Source organism: Jaculus jaculus, chromosome 11 (assembly GCF_020740685.1).
Source record: "Jaculus jaculus isolate mJacJac1 chromosome 11, mJacJac1.mat.Y.cur, whole genome shotgun sequence".
Taxonomy (NCBI): Eukaryota; Metazoa; Chordata; class Mammalia; order Rodentia; family Dipodidae; genus Jaculus; species Jaculus jaculus.
In genome coordinates, this window is record NC_059112.1 from 103,189,985 (window position 1) to 103,207,926 (window position 17,942).

General features: G+C 48.3%; 1 protein-coding gene across 1 annotated transcript in view; it reads left to right on the forward strand.

Moving 5' to 3' along the window:
- Positions 1–1,094: 1,094 nt before the first annotated feature.
- Positions 1,095–17,942, forward strand: part of Tekt5 (tektin 5) — a 46,325-nt gene continuing 29,477 nt past the window's right edge. Inside the window, exons 1-3 of the mRNA XM_004652258.2 lie at positions 1,095–1,661; positions 12,417–12,500; positions 13,695–13,765. Coding sequence (XP_004652315.2) covers positions 1,095–1,661; positions 12,417–12,500; positions 13,695–13,765 — 722 coding nt within the window. The remainder of the gene's footprint in view (positions 1,662–12,416; positions 12,501–13,694; positions 13,766–17,942) is intronic.

A 17,942-nucleotide genomic window follows, 5' to 3' on the forward strand; every position in this document is an offset into this window, starting at 1 on the left:
TCAATAATAATAATAATCTCAAATAAATATATTTTTAATTTTTTTATTTATTTGACAGAGAAATAGGGAGAGAGAGATAATGGGCATGCCAGGGCCTCCAGCCACTACAAATGAACTCCAGATGTGTGCACCCCCTTGTGCATCTGGCTAATGTGGGTTCTGGGGAATCAAACCTGGGTCCTTTGGCTTTGCAAGCAAGCGTTTTAACCACTAAGCCATCCCTCCAGCCCCTCAAATAAATATTTTTTTAAAAAAGTAATAAAACAAGACACAGCTAATGTACCTGGAAACATTATTTTTTTTTTTCCCTCAGTGTTGGGGTACACATGCCAGGCATGTGATCTATTAGCAAGCTACCTCCTCAGCTCTTGTTTGTTTGAGACAAAGTCTGCCTGTGTAACTCAGGCTGGCCTCACGCTCCAGATCCCCTTGCTTCAGCAGCCACCGGAGTGCTGGGATTACAGGTGTGCACCATCACACCAAGCTTGGGACTTGAGTTTAAGCTTTGTTCAAGAAGACCAAAATCGTCCTTTGAGCTAATTCTGCCTCAATTATACAAGCAAAAACAATCTGGAGTTGACATGGTGTCCCAGACCTTTAGTCCCAGCATTGGGAGGCTGAGGCAGGGGGATTACAGTGAGTTCCAGTTCAGCCCTGGTTGGAGTGAGACCTTGCCTCAAACAAATAAACCCCTTTAATCCCAGCACCTGGGAGGCTGAGGCAGAGGGACTGCAGTGAGGTCAAGGCCAGACAGGGCCGGAGTGAGACCCTGCCTCAGACAAACAAACGAACAAACAAACCATCAGGCCTTCTGACCTGCTGCTGCCTTGGTTCAATGCAGTTGACTTCATTAGGTTTTCTCCCACCGGGTTCATTTAGTTCTGCAAGGTTCTGGACCATTTCCTACATCCTGAAACCTCTCTGTTGATTAGTTTTGATTAGGACACTGGGACCCTGTCACTGCTCGGAGTCCCCGTCCCAGGCTTTATGACACCAAAGCTGTGTCACAGAGCCCTTGCTACTCCTGGCTGCTGGGGCATGCCTTTGCCCCCGGGGCAGAGTTTTGCCCACCAGGGGCTGGCTTATGGGGGACGATGGAATTTCTTGGAACCACTCAGACAGCCAGTTACTGTGGCCCCAAGAGAGGATGTGGCTTGTCGGGGCTGCGCTTTGCAGCGCAGGGTCCTGTGGTCCAGGAGTGTTACCAGCCCTATCACCTGCCTGGGTACCGCTACCTCAACTCATGGAGACCGAGCCTCTTCTGTAAGGTCGCCACCACCCAGACCTGCCCAGAAGAATGTCAGAGCAGCCGGCGCACAACCACCACCCTTCCCTCCCTCCGTTCCGCACTCTTCTGTCGCTACAGCCCCAAGGACTGGAACAGGTCCAATGAGCTGCAGATCCAGGGTGCCGAGACCTCCAGGCTCCTGGCCAGCCGGCTGACAGGTGACTCCCTGCGGATCATGCAAGACAAGGAGCAGCTGACTCGCCAGATGCAGGAGGGAACCTCCCGGAACCTGGGCCAGAGGTTGTCAGATATTGGCTTCTGGAAGTCTGAGTTGTGCTACGAGCTAAACAGGCTCCTGACCGAGAACAGTAGCATGGACGCCATCAAGAGGCGGCTGGATTGTGCTGTGGAGGAGTTGACCCGTCCCCTGCAGGTGAGTGGGCACCCAACACCTGCTGCCCCCAGTGCAGGAACTCCACCTGCCTTCTCTGGGGATCAAGGTGACAGGGTTGGGGCTGGAGAGATGGCTTACCAGTTAAAGTGCTTGCCTGCAAAGGACCCGGGTTTGATTCGCCAGGACCCACATAGACCAGATGCACAACGTGGCACATGCATCTGGAGTTCACTTGCAGTGGCTACAGGCCCTTGTGTGCCCATTCTCTATTTTTTTTAAAAAAGAAAATATATATGTAATATAATATATAATAAATTTTCCATAACTTCTCTCCTTGCACTGATCCTCTCTTCTTTCCAACTAGCCCCTCCTCTATTTTGATTTTTCTTTTCATCCTCCTCCATCATCCATAACATATTGATGAGCCCAGTATTCTGCAAGTGTTGTGCAACAGGTAACCACAGCCTGGGTTGAATGCAAATGATCACAAATGTCTGGAAGACAGCATACCCATTCCTCCCTTCCTCTGGCTCGTACATTCTTTCCATCACCTCTTCTGCAGTGGAGTCTGAGCCTTGGAGGGTGTGATAGGGATGTCTCATTCAGTGCTGAACACTCCATTGTCACTTCTCAGCACTTTGATGAGTATGAGTCTCCCCAGTGGTCATTACCATCTGAAAAGTGAAGCTTTTCAAACCAAAAGTGAGAATAACACATAAACAACTGGTATAGTGATTAGATTGTTTAAATACCTCCCCATAATCTCGTCATTTTTGTTTTGTTTTGTTTTTCAAGGTAGGGTCTCACTCTAGTCCAGGCTGACCTGGAATTCACTATGTAGTCTCAGAGTGGCCTCAAACTCACAATGATCTTCCTACCTCTGCCTCCCAAGTGCTGGGGATTAAAGGCATGTGCCACCATGCCTGGCAAATCTCGTGTTTGTTTTTTTTTATTAATTATGGACATACTTAGTATGGAAACATCATGTGTTGGTGCCATCATTTCCCTCATCCCTGCCCCCTTTCCGAGGGGAGGGCCTCTTGTAATTTTGATTAAGCTTCCTACTTAGTCTCCAGCAGGTGGAGCCCTGCTGGAGGAGGTGTGTCAGTAAGGGTGAATCTTGAGTGCAGCCCTAACCTGTGTTCAGAGTCAGATTGAGCTCTGGCTGTTGGGTCTCTCTGTGTGGACGTGTGATAAAGTGAGCCAGCTCCTTCCACCATGATGCAGCTTCCCTTGGAAAGTGTAGGCCTGACATAAACCCTTTCCTCCCATAAGCTGTTTCTGGTCAGGTGTTTTCTCTCAGCAATAAGAAGGAAGCTACAAACATATGGGGATAAACATAAATATTTAGAATACAATTTGATGGGCCTGAAATATTCATTTAGCTAAACAACAGTAGTAGCTTCCTCTCTATGGTGGTGACATGATCTTTAAGGTAAAAATATACTCTTAAATCAGGCGTGGTGGCGCATGCCTTTAATCCCAGCACTTGGGAGACAGAGGTAGGAGGATCACTGTGAGTTCGAGGCCACCCTGAGACTACAGAGTGAATTCCAGGTCAGCCTGAGCCAGAGTGAGACCCTACCTTGAAAAACCAAAAATAAACAAACAAACTCAGTGGGGAGTTTCTCAGACTAGATCAACATTTTTTTCCCTCCTTAGAGCGGCACAAAAACTTGGAGGTCTCATCAGACACTGGGTACATGCTTATGCATGCATGCTGTGCTCCTCAGAAGATGAACTGGAAATAACAGCTCTAACCAGCTTCTAACGTGCACTGTAATTTAGCTGTTGACTAGTTTTTCGATGCCCACTAGAACATAGGCTCCAGCCGGGCAGAAGTCTGTCTGCATTATCACTGGCATAGTCAAGATGGGCACTCAGCTGCCTGGCACCTGCGTGTCCTGTGGGAGACCCTAGCAGCCCACGTCTGTGCTGATGGACTCTCGTCTAGACATCGTTCTCAGTGCATTCCCAGCACAGGATGGAGTGTGGCGCCTCGAAGGCACTCACAAACATTTGTGGTCCCTTCCTACTACTCCTCTTTTTTTTTTAATTTTTATTTTTTTGTTACTTGTTTATTTAAGAGTGACAGAAAGAGGCAGACAGAGAGAGAGAGAGAATGCGTGCACCAGGGCCTCCAGCCACTACAAACGAACTCCAGATGCGTACACCCCCTTGTGCATCTGGCAAACGTGGGTCCTGGGGAATCGGGCCTTGAACCTGGGTCCTTAGGCTTCACAGGCAAGTGCTTAACCACTGAGCCATCTCTCCAGCCCCTCCTCCTTTTTTTTTTGGTGGTACTGAGGATGGAACTCAGGGCCTCAGGCATGCTAGTCTAGGACTCTGCCACTGAGCTACATTCCCCAATTCTTTTAAAATTTTTAAGTCAGGGGCTGGAGGGATGGCTTAGGGTCAAGTTGTTTGCCAGCAAAGCCAAAGGACCAGGTTAGATTCCCCAGGACCCACGTTAGCCAGATGCACAAGGCGGTGTACACATCTGGAGTTCGTCTGCAGTGGCTGGAGGCCCTGGCGTGCCCATTCTCTCTCTCTCTTTCTCTCCCTCTTTCTCTGTCTAGTAAGTAAATAAATAATAATTTTTAAAACTTTTAAGTCTGTAGACAAAGTACTGGATTTCATCACAGCACCTTCATTACTGTGTATATTATACTTTGTTCTTGTATGTTTCCTTCCTCAAATCCTTCCTCTATACCTCTCTCTCTCCAGCTGACATCCTTCTTTCTCCAGTAGGCCTCCTCATCTGCTTTTTTCTTTAGAAAAAATTATTTATTTGAGAGAAAGAATAAGAAAATGGCTGTGCTAGAGAGATGGAGATAGAGAATGGCTTTGCATGGGTATTGGAGAATCAAACCCAGACCAGCAGACTTTGCAAGCAAGCCCCTTTAACCACTAAGTTATCTCCCCTCCCGCTTCTGCTTTCTTATTCCATGGACTCCACTGCTCTATTTTCTTTTTTTTTTTTCTTTGTTTATTTATTTATTTTTTTTCGAGGTAGAGTCTCACTCTAGCCCAGGCTGACCTGGAACTCACTATGGAGTCTCAGGGTGGCCTCGAACTCATGGCAATCCTCCTACCTCTACCTCCCGAGTGCTGGGATTAGAGGAGTGCGCCACCACGCCCGGTCACTGCTCTATTTTCCACCTCCCTTATGCTTCCTTCCTCACGGTGTCCTGTCTAGTTTCATGGCCTACACACCTATGTGTAACTTTAGATCTAGGCTCTGCCTATAAAGGAATACGTGTGTCTTTCTGGGCCTGGCTTATTTCACTTAACAATGATTTCTAGTTCTATCTATTTTCCTGAAAATGCCATGATTCCATCTTTCTTTACAATTGCATACAGTCCCACTGTGTGTATGTACCTCATTTTTCTTTATCCATTCATCTGGTGGTGGGTATGTAGGCTGGTTCCATTTCCTGGCTGTTGGGAATAGAGCAGTAATAAACATGGGTGTGCAAGGATCTCTATGGAAGTCTGATTTAGAGGAGGTAGATACCAGGCATGGTATAACTGGGTCACATGGTAGTTCTATTTGTAGTCCTGTTTGTTGGTGTTTGTTTTGAGGTTGGGTCTCACTCTAGCCCAAGCTGAGCTGGAGCTCGCTTTGTAGAGTCCTAGACAGGCCTCAAACTCACAGTGATCTTCCTACCCCAGCCTCCTGAGTGCTGCTGGGATTAAAAGTGTGTGGCACCACGCCTGGCTATTTTGTAGCTTTTTTAGACACCTCCATACTGACTTCCATAGTGACTGCACATAGCAATAAACATTTTTGAATGAATAAATGTCTTCTCGTGCACATGCCAGCCCTGCCCTGCATCCATTAGGACTGCTTTTGGCTCTATGTCACAGATACCAGGCAGCTGTGGCTTAGCCAAATGGGAATTGATTTTTCTGTCCCAGTAAGAATTGCAGAGGGAGACACACAAGGTTGCCAGCAGACCCAACTTGACGCCAAGAACTACTTCCTCTGTTCTGCCATCCACATGTGGCTCCTGCCGCAATGCTAACAAGGTGGGCTTACATTGCCCGCCACAAGCTCTTGATGCAAAAAGAATTTGGTATTTCCTTTTCTTTTTTTTTTTTTTCCTTTTTTCTTCCTTTCTTTTGCTGTTGTTGTTTTGTTTCTTTCGAGGTAGGGTCTCACTCTAGCCCAGGCTGACCTGGAATTCAGTATGTAGTCTCAGGGTGGTCTCGAACTCACGACCGTCCACCTACCTCTGCCTCCTGAGTGTTGGGATTAAAGGCGTGCGCCACCACGCCCTGCAAGAATTTGATATTTTCATTCCTTCATTTTGCTTCACTGAGAGACAAGGACGTGGACGACAGAATGTCAGCTCCACCTATCTCTTGCTGTCCAGGCTCATCTCTTTCCAGAACCCTGCATTCCCCCTTTCAGTCCGCTTGTCAGATGCACGGAGGTGCCCCGGCTGCGGTGGCGCCTGGGTAAGTGATGTTTCCTCTCTGTTCTGGAGAAAGGAACGGGATGGCGTGGACACTTGGTATGGCAGCAGCACACCATCCGCTGTGGGAACGAATCTTGGTCACATTAGAACGAGGTCCTGCTGCTTGCTGGCGTGTCCAGGGACAGGGGCTGTGGCCGGAAGCCGTTTATGCCCTCCAGCTGTTTCTGCTCCAGCGTTGGGACTGACTTTGCTAGGAGAGCGTCCACCTCCGCATCCCTCTGGGAGGCATAGCATGGGATATTCGACCTTCAGGACTCCTAGACCCATCAGGAGGCAGGCCTACTGTTTCCCGCTCTCGGAGGTTTGCTTCTTGGCAGGAGGCTGAGTAAGGGACCCACAGTATCACCGAAGGCCCACAGCTCTCCCTCCTCCTCCCCTCCCCTCCCCCAGTGTGTATGGAAAGCCCAGCTCGGGCTGCACGTGGCTTCCTTGGTCCTTTCACGTGGTGGCTCAGGGCCTAGGGCGTCTTGGTTCTATCCACTCAGTGCAGGAAGCTTCTGGGAGACCACCCCCTTCCCAGGGTCCACCTCCTGCTTCACTCCAGCCCATTTCTCCCAGCAGCCACGGGCTGCACTCAGACTGGATGATATTCCTCCCCTCTACCTCCTTTATGGCTTCCAAATTTAACATCCTAATTCCTAAATTCTTTTTTTTTATTTTAATTTTTTTTTGTTTTCTATTTATTTCTTTGAGAGGGAGAGAGAAGAAAAAGAAGCAGATAGAGAATGGGCACACTAGGGCCTCCAGCCGCTGCAAACGAACTCCAGATGCATGCACCACCTTGTGCATCTGGCTGACGTGGGTCCTGGAGAATTGAACCTAGGCCCTTTGGCTTTGTAGGCATGCACCTTAACTGCTAAACCATCTCTCTAGCTCCTGATTCCTGAAAAGCTCTCCTCCCCCTCCCCCATAACCTGTGCTAACACTCCTGCCTCACTTTTTAAATTTTTATATATTTGCTTGTATGTGTGCACGCTTGCACATGTGTGTGTGGGGGGGCACATGTTCCATGTGGGGGTCTGAGGACCACTTCCGAGTGTCTTTGAGAACAGGGTCTCTTGCTACTACAAATGAACTACAAGATTGCAAAGGAATGGTCTGCAAGCTTCAGAATATCCTGGCTCCCCCGCCCATTGTTATAGGTACATCGGGATCACAGACCCATGTGTCACTTTGCATCTGGCTTGTGTGGGTGCTCTGCAATTGAACATGGCCAGCAGGCTTTGCAAGCAAGTGCCTTTAGCCATCTTCTCAGTCCTCCTCCTCACTTTCTCCATTGTGCTCCCAGAGGCTTTCCTATGGCTCCTACCTCAGGTCTGAGCACCTGCAGTTTCCTTCCCATCCCCCCCCCTCACTAGCTCCACTCAATTTTTTTGCATCTCTGCTTCTCATGAGTCCAGTCTTCGCCAGCCTTTCCTCCTGACCACCTTCCTGGCTACTTCCACCCTCCTGTGCCACTCTGTTTTGTACTGCAGCTCTTATCACAGTGATGTAGTTACCTGCTCGTTGCTAGGACAAAACAGCTTGTGGAGCCGGGCGTGGTGGCCCACGCCTTTAATCCCAGCATTCAGGAGGCAGAGGTAGGAGGATCGCTATGAGTTCGAGGCCAACCTAGGACTACATAGTGAATTCCAGGTCAGCCTGAACCAGAGCGAGACCCTACCTTGGAAAACCAAAAAAAAAAAAAAAATCCCATTTTATCACTAGCCCCACCAGTTCATGACTGCCCTGGAATGCAAAGTACACTCAGTCTAACTCAATCTAAAGCCCCATAGAATTGACCATCCTTGCAGTTCCAGTACCTTGGGGTCTCCATTGCAATTTAGACTTTGTCTTCATTGCTTCATGTACTGACCTCTCAGGGCCTTTCTTGCAGGGAATCCAGTGCTGGGATTCAGAGGTACTCTGGAACCTTGGCACAAGCCTCCATGACCCCCCCCCCCCCATCCACCGACTCTTGGATCTTGCATGGTTATAAAACCAGTCCTATATAGAAAGCACTGCCAAGTTCTGCCGCCAGTTTGAGACACAGTCGCATCAACTTCTGTGTGTCTTCCAGGTTGATCCTGGAAACACTTCTCTAGAATGTTCGTGTGTGTGTGTGGTGCATGTGTGTGTATGCACATGTGTGTGCAGATACATACATCCTGTGGGCACATGGAGGCCAGAGAAGAACGTCAGATGTCCCTCTCCATCACTCGTCTCCGTGTTTCCTCCAGCAGAGTCGCTCGCTGATTTCAGAGCTGGCCCTTTTAGGTCCCTGCCCCTTCACAGGACCAGGGTTACAGGGGTGCGATTTGTGTGGGTGCCAGGGACTTGAACTCCAGTGGTCTCAGGCTCCATCGGGCCCTCAAGCTTGCACGAGAAGTGTGCTGCTTATCTCTTGAGCCATCTTTCCCACCTCAATCGTTGTTTTTAAGCAGGGAACCCGTTCAGTGCCAGTCTCAATTTAGGGTCTCTCATTTCAGAGTTATACGTTCCTGTTGTACCAGTGTAGAGCAGGCAGCTTCGCTTCGATGGTGTTGATCTCTTTAACAGTTATAGCTGCTTTTTCAGCACCCACCTTGTCTGCAACTTAATAAATTCATTCAGGCTCCCTTTCCCACCAAAGTGCACATTTTTTTTTTAAATTTTTTATTTTTTTTTATTTTTTATTCATTTATTTGAGAGCGACAGACACAGACAGAAGACAGATAGAGGGAGAGAGAGAGAATGGGCGCGCCAGGGCTTCCAGCCTCTGCAAACGAACTCCAGACGCATGCGCCCCCTTGTGCATCTGGCTAACGTGGGACCTGGGGAACCGAGCCTCGAACCGGAGTCCTTAGGCTTCACAGGCAAGCGCTTAACCGCTAGGCCATCTCTCCAGCCCCAAAGTGCACATTTTAAAAATATTTTTCTGCTCCACTTTTCTCTCTCTGTCTCTTTTTCTCTTCTCTTTATGTTTTTTTTTCTCTCTCTCTTTTTCTCTTCTCTTTCTCTTTCTGACTCTTTTTCTCTTTCTCTCTCTGTTTCTGTTTCTCTTCACTTTCTCTCCTCTCTCTCTCTCTGTCTCTCCCTCTCCCTCTCCTCTCTCTCTCTCTCTCTCTCTCACTGTAGACCTAGATGAGAGCACCGAGCAGTAATCACGACACAGCTAGGTGTTATCCTGCTTTGACGTTACTTCCACTAAACAAATCACTCCATTGCTTTTGAATTCCACCTCACTCAAGTTCTTTGGACGTTGGCAGAGTGAAGCCAGCATCTTTACTGGAAGGCAACACAAATGGCCTCAAGCTTAGTTCTCAACAGAGTCCTCATTCTCCTCTGAAGCCTTGGGAAGCTGAGCTTCCACTGACGGCGATTGTCCCAGCATTCTGGTCTTCCACACTCCTGCCAGAATGGCCCATTAAGTTCTGAATATAGAGTTGGAGGGCTTTTCTAGCCCAAATCCAAAACACTTTTTAAAATTTTTTTTTATTATTTATTTGAGAGCGACAGACACAGAGAGAAAGACAGATAGAGGGAGAAGAGAGAGAATGGGTGTGCCAGGGCTTCCAGCCTCTGCAAACGAACTCCAGACACGTGCGCCCCCTTGTGCATCTGGCTAACGTGGGACCTGGGGAACCGAGCCTCGAACCGGGGTCCTTAGGCTTCACAGGCAAGCGCTTAACCGCTAAGCCATCTCTCCAGCCCTCAAAACACTTTTACATTCCTGCTGCAAACTACTTCCAAAGGCCTACAAACCACATGGTCAGGTTTATCACAGTGACAACCCTACTGGTTCAGGGTACCAATTTTCTGTATTTCTTTCCTCATTATTGGGACAGAATACCTGACAAAAGCAACTGAGGGAAGAAGGGCTCATTTGGGTTCACAACTTGTGGACCATCATGGCCGCGAGGCAAGAGCACGAGGCAGCTGGCTACATCGTATCAACAGTCAGGAAGCAGAGAGAGATGAATTCCAGTGTCGAGTTCACTTTCTTTTACTCAGTCTGAGACACCCCCAGCCCATGGTGCCACCTATACCCAGGATGGGTCTTCCTACTTTTAACTCAAAAATTTTTGGAAATACCCTCATAGATACACCCTAGGGTGTGCTTCCATAGTGAATCCAAATCCAGAGAAGTTGAAAGTGAGAATTACCATCACATACGGAGTTCTGGGCAAGGGTTTACACTTGTCTCATAATCTAACGAATCCCAATGGTTAGATTTGCACCAATCCCAAACCTATGTGCCAATAAAGACATAGAGGGTTAGATGTTAAGTGATTTACTCAAGTACACACAATAGGAAGTGGGTAATCCTGGATTTGAACCCATGAAAGAGCCTACCTGGAGGGCAGCGGCCCATACTGTCACATCTGAAATTATAGTGGAGTTTTCTGTTATACACTGTCATAGTTTGGGGGTGTGAGAGAAGCTTATAGAAATTATAAGAGAGGGATAGAGAGATGGCTCAGCAGTTAAGGTGCTTGTCTACAAAGCCTAATGACCTAGGTTTGAGTCCCTAGTTCTCACATAAAGCCAGATGCAAAAAGTGGTACATACACCTGAAGTTCATTTACAGTGGCTGGAGGCCCTGACACACCCACTCTCTCTCTGTCTCTCCTGTCTCTCTCTGCTTGCAAATAAACAAATAAATAAAAAGTTTTTTAAAAAGTAATTATAGGAAGGATATCATCCCAACATTAGTTACTTTTTCATCCTTGTGACCTGACAGAAACAAGGGAGAAAAAGTTTGTTTCTGCTCACAGTTTCAGAGGATTCCACCCATGTTTGCTTGGCCCAGTGAGCTTGGGGAAAACAACATGGTGGTGAGAGTGTGACCATTCACAGACAGGAAGGACATACAAGGAGAGACCAGGGCTTGTAGGTCATGACCCCCCGTGACCTCCTTTTTCGCACTAGGCTCCAACTCTGTCCCTTCTCCACCTCCCAATAATGTCATCGTAGGATGAATCCATTGATTAGGTTAGATCTTCTCTGGAAACACCCTCACAGACACAACCAGAGCTGAGCCTCACAACTGTGCATTTCTTTTTTTTTTTTTTTTAATTTTAAAATATTTATTTATTTATTTATTTTGGTTTTTCAAGGTAGGGTCCTACTCTAGCCCAGGCTGACCTGGAATTTACTCTGTATTCTCAGGGTGGCCTCGAACTCACAGCAATCCTCCTACCTCTGCCTCCCGAGTGCTGGGATCAAAGGCATGTACCACCACACCCAGCTTAACTTTTTTTTTAAATATTTTATTTGCCAGGCATGGTGGCATATGCCTTTAATCCCAGCACTCAGGAGGCAGAGATACGAGGATTGCCAAGAGTTCGAGGCTACTCTGAGACTGCAGAGTGAATTCCAGACCAGCCTGGGCTAGAGTGAGACCCTACCTCGACAAAACAAAAAATAAATAAATAAAAATAAAAATAAAAGTCAGGTGTGATGATGCACGCCTTTAATCCCAGCACTTGGGAGGCAGAAGTAGGAGGATCACCATGAGTTTGAGGCCACCCTAAGACTCCATAGTGAATTTCAGGTCAGCCTGGGCTACAGTGAGACCCTACCTCGAAAAACCAAGCAACAATAAATAAATTAAATAAATAATAAATAAAAATAAAATATATTTATTTGAGAGAGAGAGAGAAAAGAAAGAAGCAGATAGGTGGGGGCGGGGAAGAGAATGGGTGCGCCAGGGCCTCCAGCTACTGCAAATGAATTCCAGACACATGCTCCACCATGTGCATCTGGCTTATGTGGGTACTGGGGAATCACACCTGGGTCCTTCGACTTCGCAGGCAAGTACCTTAACTGCTGAACCATCTCTCCAGCCCTTTAAAAAATATTTTATTTTTATTTTTCCGTGCACTTCTTTTTTTTTGTTTTGTTTTGTTTTTTGTTTTGTTTTGTTTTTCGAGGTAGGGTCTCACTCTATCCCAGGCTGACCTGGAATTCACTATGGAGTCTCAGGGTGGCCTCGAACTCACGGCAATCCTCCTACCTCTGCCTCTCGAGTGCTGGGATTAAAGGCGTGCGCCACCACGCCCGGCTCCGTGCACTTCTTAATTCAATCAAGTTGACAATTAAGATGGGCCAGCACAGGTCCACTTCCAAGCCCACTTGGTACCTAGGACACTTCCTTCTCTACACAAACCCAGCATCTCCTCGTGTCTGGGCTTTGACGTCCAACAGCCCCTTGGAGGGTACAGGAGAGATAGAAACTCACAGAAAGTGTTGTGTCCCCCAAACACTCACAGAAAAGAACAGATGAGTCCCCTGTGCTCAGGTCTCCACAGACCTGCAGGGGACACTCTCTTTCCCACTGCTCCTGCAGGTGGCCCTGGAGTGTCTGTACCATCGAGAAAAAAGGATCGGGATTGACTTGGTCCATGACAATGTGGAGAAAAACCTTATCCGGGTAAGGTGTCACCTAGGAGTCTTTTTCTTTTCGTTATCCTAATTGAGTCTATCTTTATTAATTCTTTTTAAAAAATATTTTATTAAGTAGAAAGCTAAATCATGTCAGTACCATCATTTTCATCCTCCCTGCCCCCATTCTGCAGAGGGCCCTCCTCAGTGGGGTCGCTGGTATCCCCCCTAGGACTGTGGGGTATAGATGTGAGAGCATCAGTCAGTCATTGTATGCAGGGGGCGGGGGTGTAAGGAAAGTGAAAAAGAAAACCATCAGACTGGATCTCAACAGACAGAAACTGTTTATTGAAACCCAGGGAGGGGCTGCGACCTCCCTATCGGGGATGGAGTCTGAAGCACTGAACTAGGCCGTGGGGTGCAAGCTCAGAAGGAGGATCCTCCGAAAAACACACTGGATCAGGCGCATGCCCAAGGGAATTACATGCAGAATTATAGTGATTTATGTGCTTGCTCAGAATAAGTTGTTTGTTTGTTTGTTTTCCGGCAAAATTCGCTAGGGAGGATAGCCCAGATGGTTTCTGTTCCTTCAAGTCCTTCTGAGCTAAGGGAATTTTATCAATCAGGGGAGTTGTCAGGCTTGTCTGGGGCTGCATGTCTCTGATGTTTCTTCAAGGTCTTCTTGTCTTAAACAGTCATGAACCCTTTAGTTCCCTCTGGTTTTCAGGGAGAGTCATTAACCCTTTGGGGGCAGTGTTTTGTTTATTTGTTTGTTTTTGTCTTTTAATCTGGAAGTATATAAAAAGGAAAGAAAAAAAGAAGAAGGCTGGGAATATAGCTCAGTAGCAGAGCACTTGTCTAGTGTGTATGAGGCCATAGGTTCAATTCTTAGCACTACCAAAGGAAGAGAGAGGGAGAGAGAGGACAGGAGGGAAAGATGAAGGAAGAAGAAAAGAAAGGAGAAAGACGAAGAAAAGAAACCTAGATGTGGTGACACTTGTCTGTAACTCCAGCACTTGAGAGGCTGAGGTGGGATTGAGTTCCAAGTCAGCCTGCACTATATAAGGAGGTAATACGGAGCCTCCGCAATCGACCTTTAGCTGACATGGGCCCTGAGATCACACAGACTGAGGCAGATCCCTGTCCCAGAGTGTTCCCTGTGTGACCAAGGGTGGGAAATGAAGGAGAAGAGAAGGGGTAATGGTGGTTCTGACCTGTCAATTTTCAATCCCCATCCTTTCAGGAAGTAGATTTGCTAAAATGCTGCCAAGATCAGATGAAAAAATTAGCTCAAAGAGTGGATCTCCAGATGCGGTAAGGGATTCATTTTCTCCCTTGCTCTTGGGGATTGTGCTGGGGGACCCCCCTCCCACCCCAGGTTTCAGGGCCACGGCCTGATGTGGCTTGTTTGTCTCTGAGTGGTTCTTTCGTTCAGTGGTGTGGGGCTAAGTGTTTGGGGGATTGGGGGATTGGGGGATTGTGATTAAGAGGACTTGTTTGTTATATATCTGTGTATATGCAACTTGCTTCTCTTTCTTTTGTTTATTTTTATTTATTTTGAGAATGACAGACAGAGAGAGAAAGAGGCAGAGAGAAAGAGAGAGAGAGAGAGAGAGAGAGAGAGAGAGAGGGGGAGAGAATGGGTATGCCAGGGCCTCCAGCCCCTGCAAAGGAATTCCAGATGCGTGCGCCACCTTGTGCATCTGGCTAACGTGGGTCCTCGGGAATTGAACCTTGAATCAGGGTCCTTAGGCTTCACAGGCAAGCACTTAACCACTAAGCCATCTCTCCAGCCCACCACCACCACCATCATCATCATTATTATTATTTTGGTTTTCTGGGGTAGGGTCTCATTCTAGCCCAGGCTGACCTGGAATTCACTATGCAGTGCCAGGGTGGCCTCGAACTCATGGTGATCCTCCTACCTCTGCCTCCCGAGTGCTATTAAAGGTGTGTGCCACCATCCCCAGCCTGCTTATATATATTTTTTTAAATATTTATTTATTTGAGAGACAGACAGAAAGAGAAAGGAAGAGGCAGAGAGAGAGAGAGAACAGGCATGCCAGGGCCTTCAGCCACTGCAAATAAACTCCAGACACATTCGCCCCCCCATGTATCTGGCTTACGTGGGTCCTGGGGAATCGAACCTGCGTCCTTGGGCTTGGCAAGCAAGTGCCTTAACCGCTAAGCCATCCCCCCAGCCCCTTGTTTGTGTTTTGTGGCAAGATCACGCTCTAGCCCAGGTGGACCTGGAATCACACCTAGGCTGACCTGGAGCCCACAGCGACCCTCCTACCTCAGCCTGCTAGGTGCTGGGATTAAAGGCGTGTGTATGTGTGCATGTGGGAGCACAGGTGTGTGCTTGGCTGTGAATGTGTGTGAGTGTGCATGTGGAGGTCAGGTGTCAACGTTCATGATCATTCTTTACTGTATTACTGAAGCAGGGCCTCTCTTGAGCCCAGAGTTCACTGACTGGGCTAGTCTAGCTAGCCAGCTGCTCATGTGGTGGGGGGAGGGCTTCCATCCTTTCTCTCTCTGGTGCTGGCATTACAGGCCGGCCATCATACCGGCCTGGCATTTTGCGTGGGAGCTGGACACGTGAGCTTCAGTAGTCATGCTCACAGGGGGCCGCTTGACCCACTGAGCCGTCTCCACACTAGGACTTGCACGCCTGTGGTGTCAATGCCACCGATGGGACGGTCCAGGCATACCCAGGTTCAGCCCTCTTGAGCCGGCGCATTGCTAGGTGTTCTTGCCGCCTAGGAGGGCCCTGGCAAAAGGCACAGGCCTCACGAGGCCCTGCATAGCTGCGGCTCCCGCAGGGGCTGGCAGAACATGGTGGCATTGGGCAATAAGATGAGGGGCTAGGGCATCTCCACAAAGGAGTGGGAGGACGCCTGAGCCAGGAGCCTTCAAAAGGCATGAGCTTTTGTTCTCAGAAGGTGGTGTAACTGGTATCATGACAGGGCGGGGGGGGGGGGGGGCTCAGGTAATTAAAGGGAGGCCTGTGCTTTACAGGGCTTGGGGCCCCTAGCTAAGCCGAGGGCCCTCAGCTCCCAGGAGTGGCCTCCTCACCTGGTTCTGGAGTGGTGTCCTCACCTTTACCCTCCCTCTCTCTCTCTCTCTCTGGACATGGGATAGCTTTCCTTCTTTGCTGACTCTAGCCACCCAGACAGCTGCAGCCCTGGGAGGACCCTGTCAGCTTGCCCTTCGCGATGCGGCCGACAGAGGGCAGCCTGGGGCCGGCGAGGGCTTGCCTGGCATGGGGTGGTTTCTCCAGTGCCCTGCCCTGTAAGGTGGCTGCGGGTGGGGCTGGTTAACCTGCTTTGGGCCTGAGTAGCGTCTCCACTGTACCAGGCACTCAGGCAGGGCAGAAAAGGTTCTTCCTGACTGGGGAGGAGCCAAGTTGGGACCCTTTCTCCTGAGCCCAGGTACACAGTGCCAAGGGAAAGAGACAGAAGTCTTCCTCTTCCTCCTCCTCCTCCAGGCCTCACCAGCCGGGGCTGGGCAGTGGGGCCATCTGGATTCTCTGGACCCAACATAGCCGCTAACGCTCTGACCTGTCCACCCTCTGCCCTCCGACCTGCTTCATATTCCAGTGTGTTATGTAGGGCCCAACTGCTCCATGCTTTGCCAATATGGAAGACCCCCAGGCCTCAGGGTGGGTCCTCTGGACCTAACGGGGCTTCCTGAATATCCTAATTGGTGGGAACCCACCATCGGGATTTCATTTCCTTTCTCCTGACTAGTCCTGGGTTTTGCTAGAAACCCCTCACTAGCAACGAATATCCTTGGGGCGGGGGGATGCTCATGGAGCCGATGGAGAAGAGGGAAAAGAGACTAGATTAGAGAGATGGAGAGAGATAGCTTAGCCAGAGAGAAGGTGGAGGAGGAGATTCAAGGGGCCAATGGGAGACTCTTCATTTTATCTGGTATCTGGTCCTAGTCTCGTCTGATGTCAGTTTTATTCTTTGTTTTGGGATAATTGTTCTAAAAACAGAAGAAGGTTCAGGCTTAGAAGCTTCTGGAGGCTGTAGATTCTAGGTAGTGTGTACTTTGTAAATTTAGATCTGGGGTGACTTTCTAATAGTAGACAGGAGTAATATTCCTTTAAAGCCTATATATTCCTTTAAAGACAAGAATATAAAATTTCCCTTTAAGTACTTTTTTTTTTTTTTTTTTTTGGTTTTTTTCGAGGTAGGGTCTCACTCTGGTCCAGGCTGACCTGGAATTAACTCTGTCATCTCAGGGTGGCCTTGAACTCATGGCAATCCTCCTACCTCTGCCTCCCGAGTGCTGGGATTAAAGGCGTGTGCCACCACGCCCATCTTTTTTTTTTTTTTTTTTTTTTTTTTTTTGTTTTTTCGAAGTACTTTTTTTTTTTACAGAAATATTTTTTTTAGGTTTATTTTTATTTATTTATTTGAGGCACACAGAGAGACAGTGAGAATGGGCATGCTAAGGACTCTAGACACTGCAAACGAACTCCAGATGCATGTGCCACCATGTACATCTGGCTTACATGGGACCTAGAGAATTGAACCTGAGTCCTTAGGCTTCACAGGCATGTGCCTTAACTGCTAAGCCATCTCTTCAGCCTAAAGTATGTTTTCAAAAAAATATTTATTTATTTATTTAAGAGAGAGAGAAAAAGAGGCAGATAGAGAATGGGTGTGCCAGGGCCTCCAGCCACTGCAAACGAACTCCAGACACACGCACCCCCTTGTGCATCTGGCTTACATAAGTACTGGGTAATCAAACCTGGGTCCTTAGGCTTCACAGGCAAGCACCTTAACCGCTAAAGTCATCTTTCCAGCTCTCAAGTATGTTTTGAAAGTCATTTGAAAAGAAGAGAATAATGAGTAGATCACAGCATAGGTGATCTACTCACATCACAGAATGGTGAAAGTGATTGTCAAGTCTGGAATCTGGCCAACAGTGGCCTCATCATAAGCTTCTTAGCAGCAACCTCAGCCATCCAAGGCTTGGTCCCTGCTCCTCCCATTGCCCCCTCCTCACCTCCCCTACTGGTCCCCTGACCACTCCATCCCGCGCCCTGTTCATTCAGTCCCCTGACTCCATCCAGCCTGACTATACCCAATCTGTGAGTCCTCCAAGCCCATGACTCTGAGCTGGTTCCTGGCCCCTGAAAACCTGAACATCTCTAGCTTTACCCACTTGGAATTCTCATTCCTCCATGTGACTTTGTCATAATGTCTGTTCCTTCTTGTTATGAGAGCCCAGCTCAGACCCCTCGGTGGGTAACCCTCTTTGATTCCCCTCTCAACTCAAGTTCTTGGTTCCCTCCTCTCTGGTACTTCCTGGACTTTTATTTATTTATTTGAGAGAGGGAGAGAGGCAGATAGAGAAAGAGAGAGAATAGGTGCACCAGGGCCTCCAGCCACTGCACACGAACTCCAGACTCATGTGCCACCTTATACATCTGGCTTATGTGGGTCCTGGGGAATCGAACCTGGGTCCTTAGGCTTTG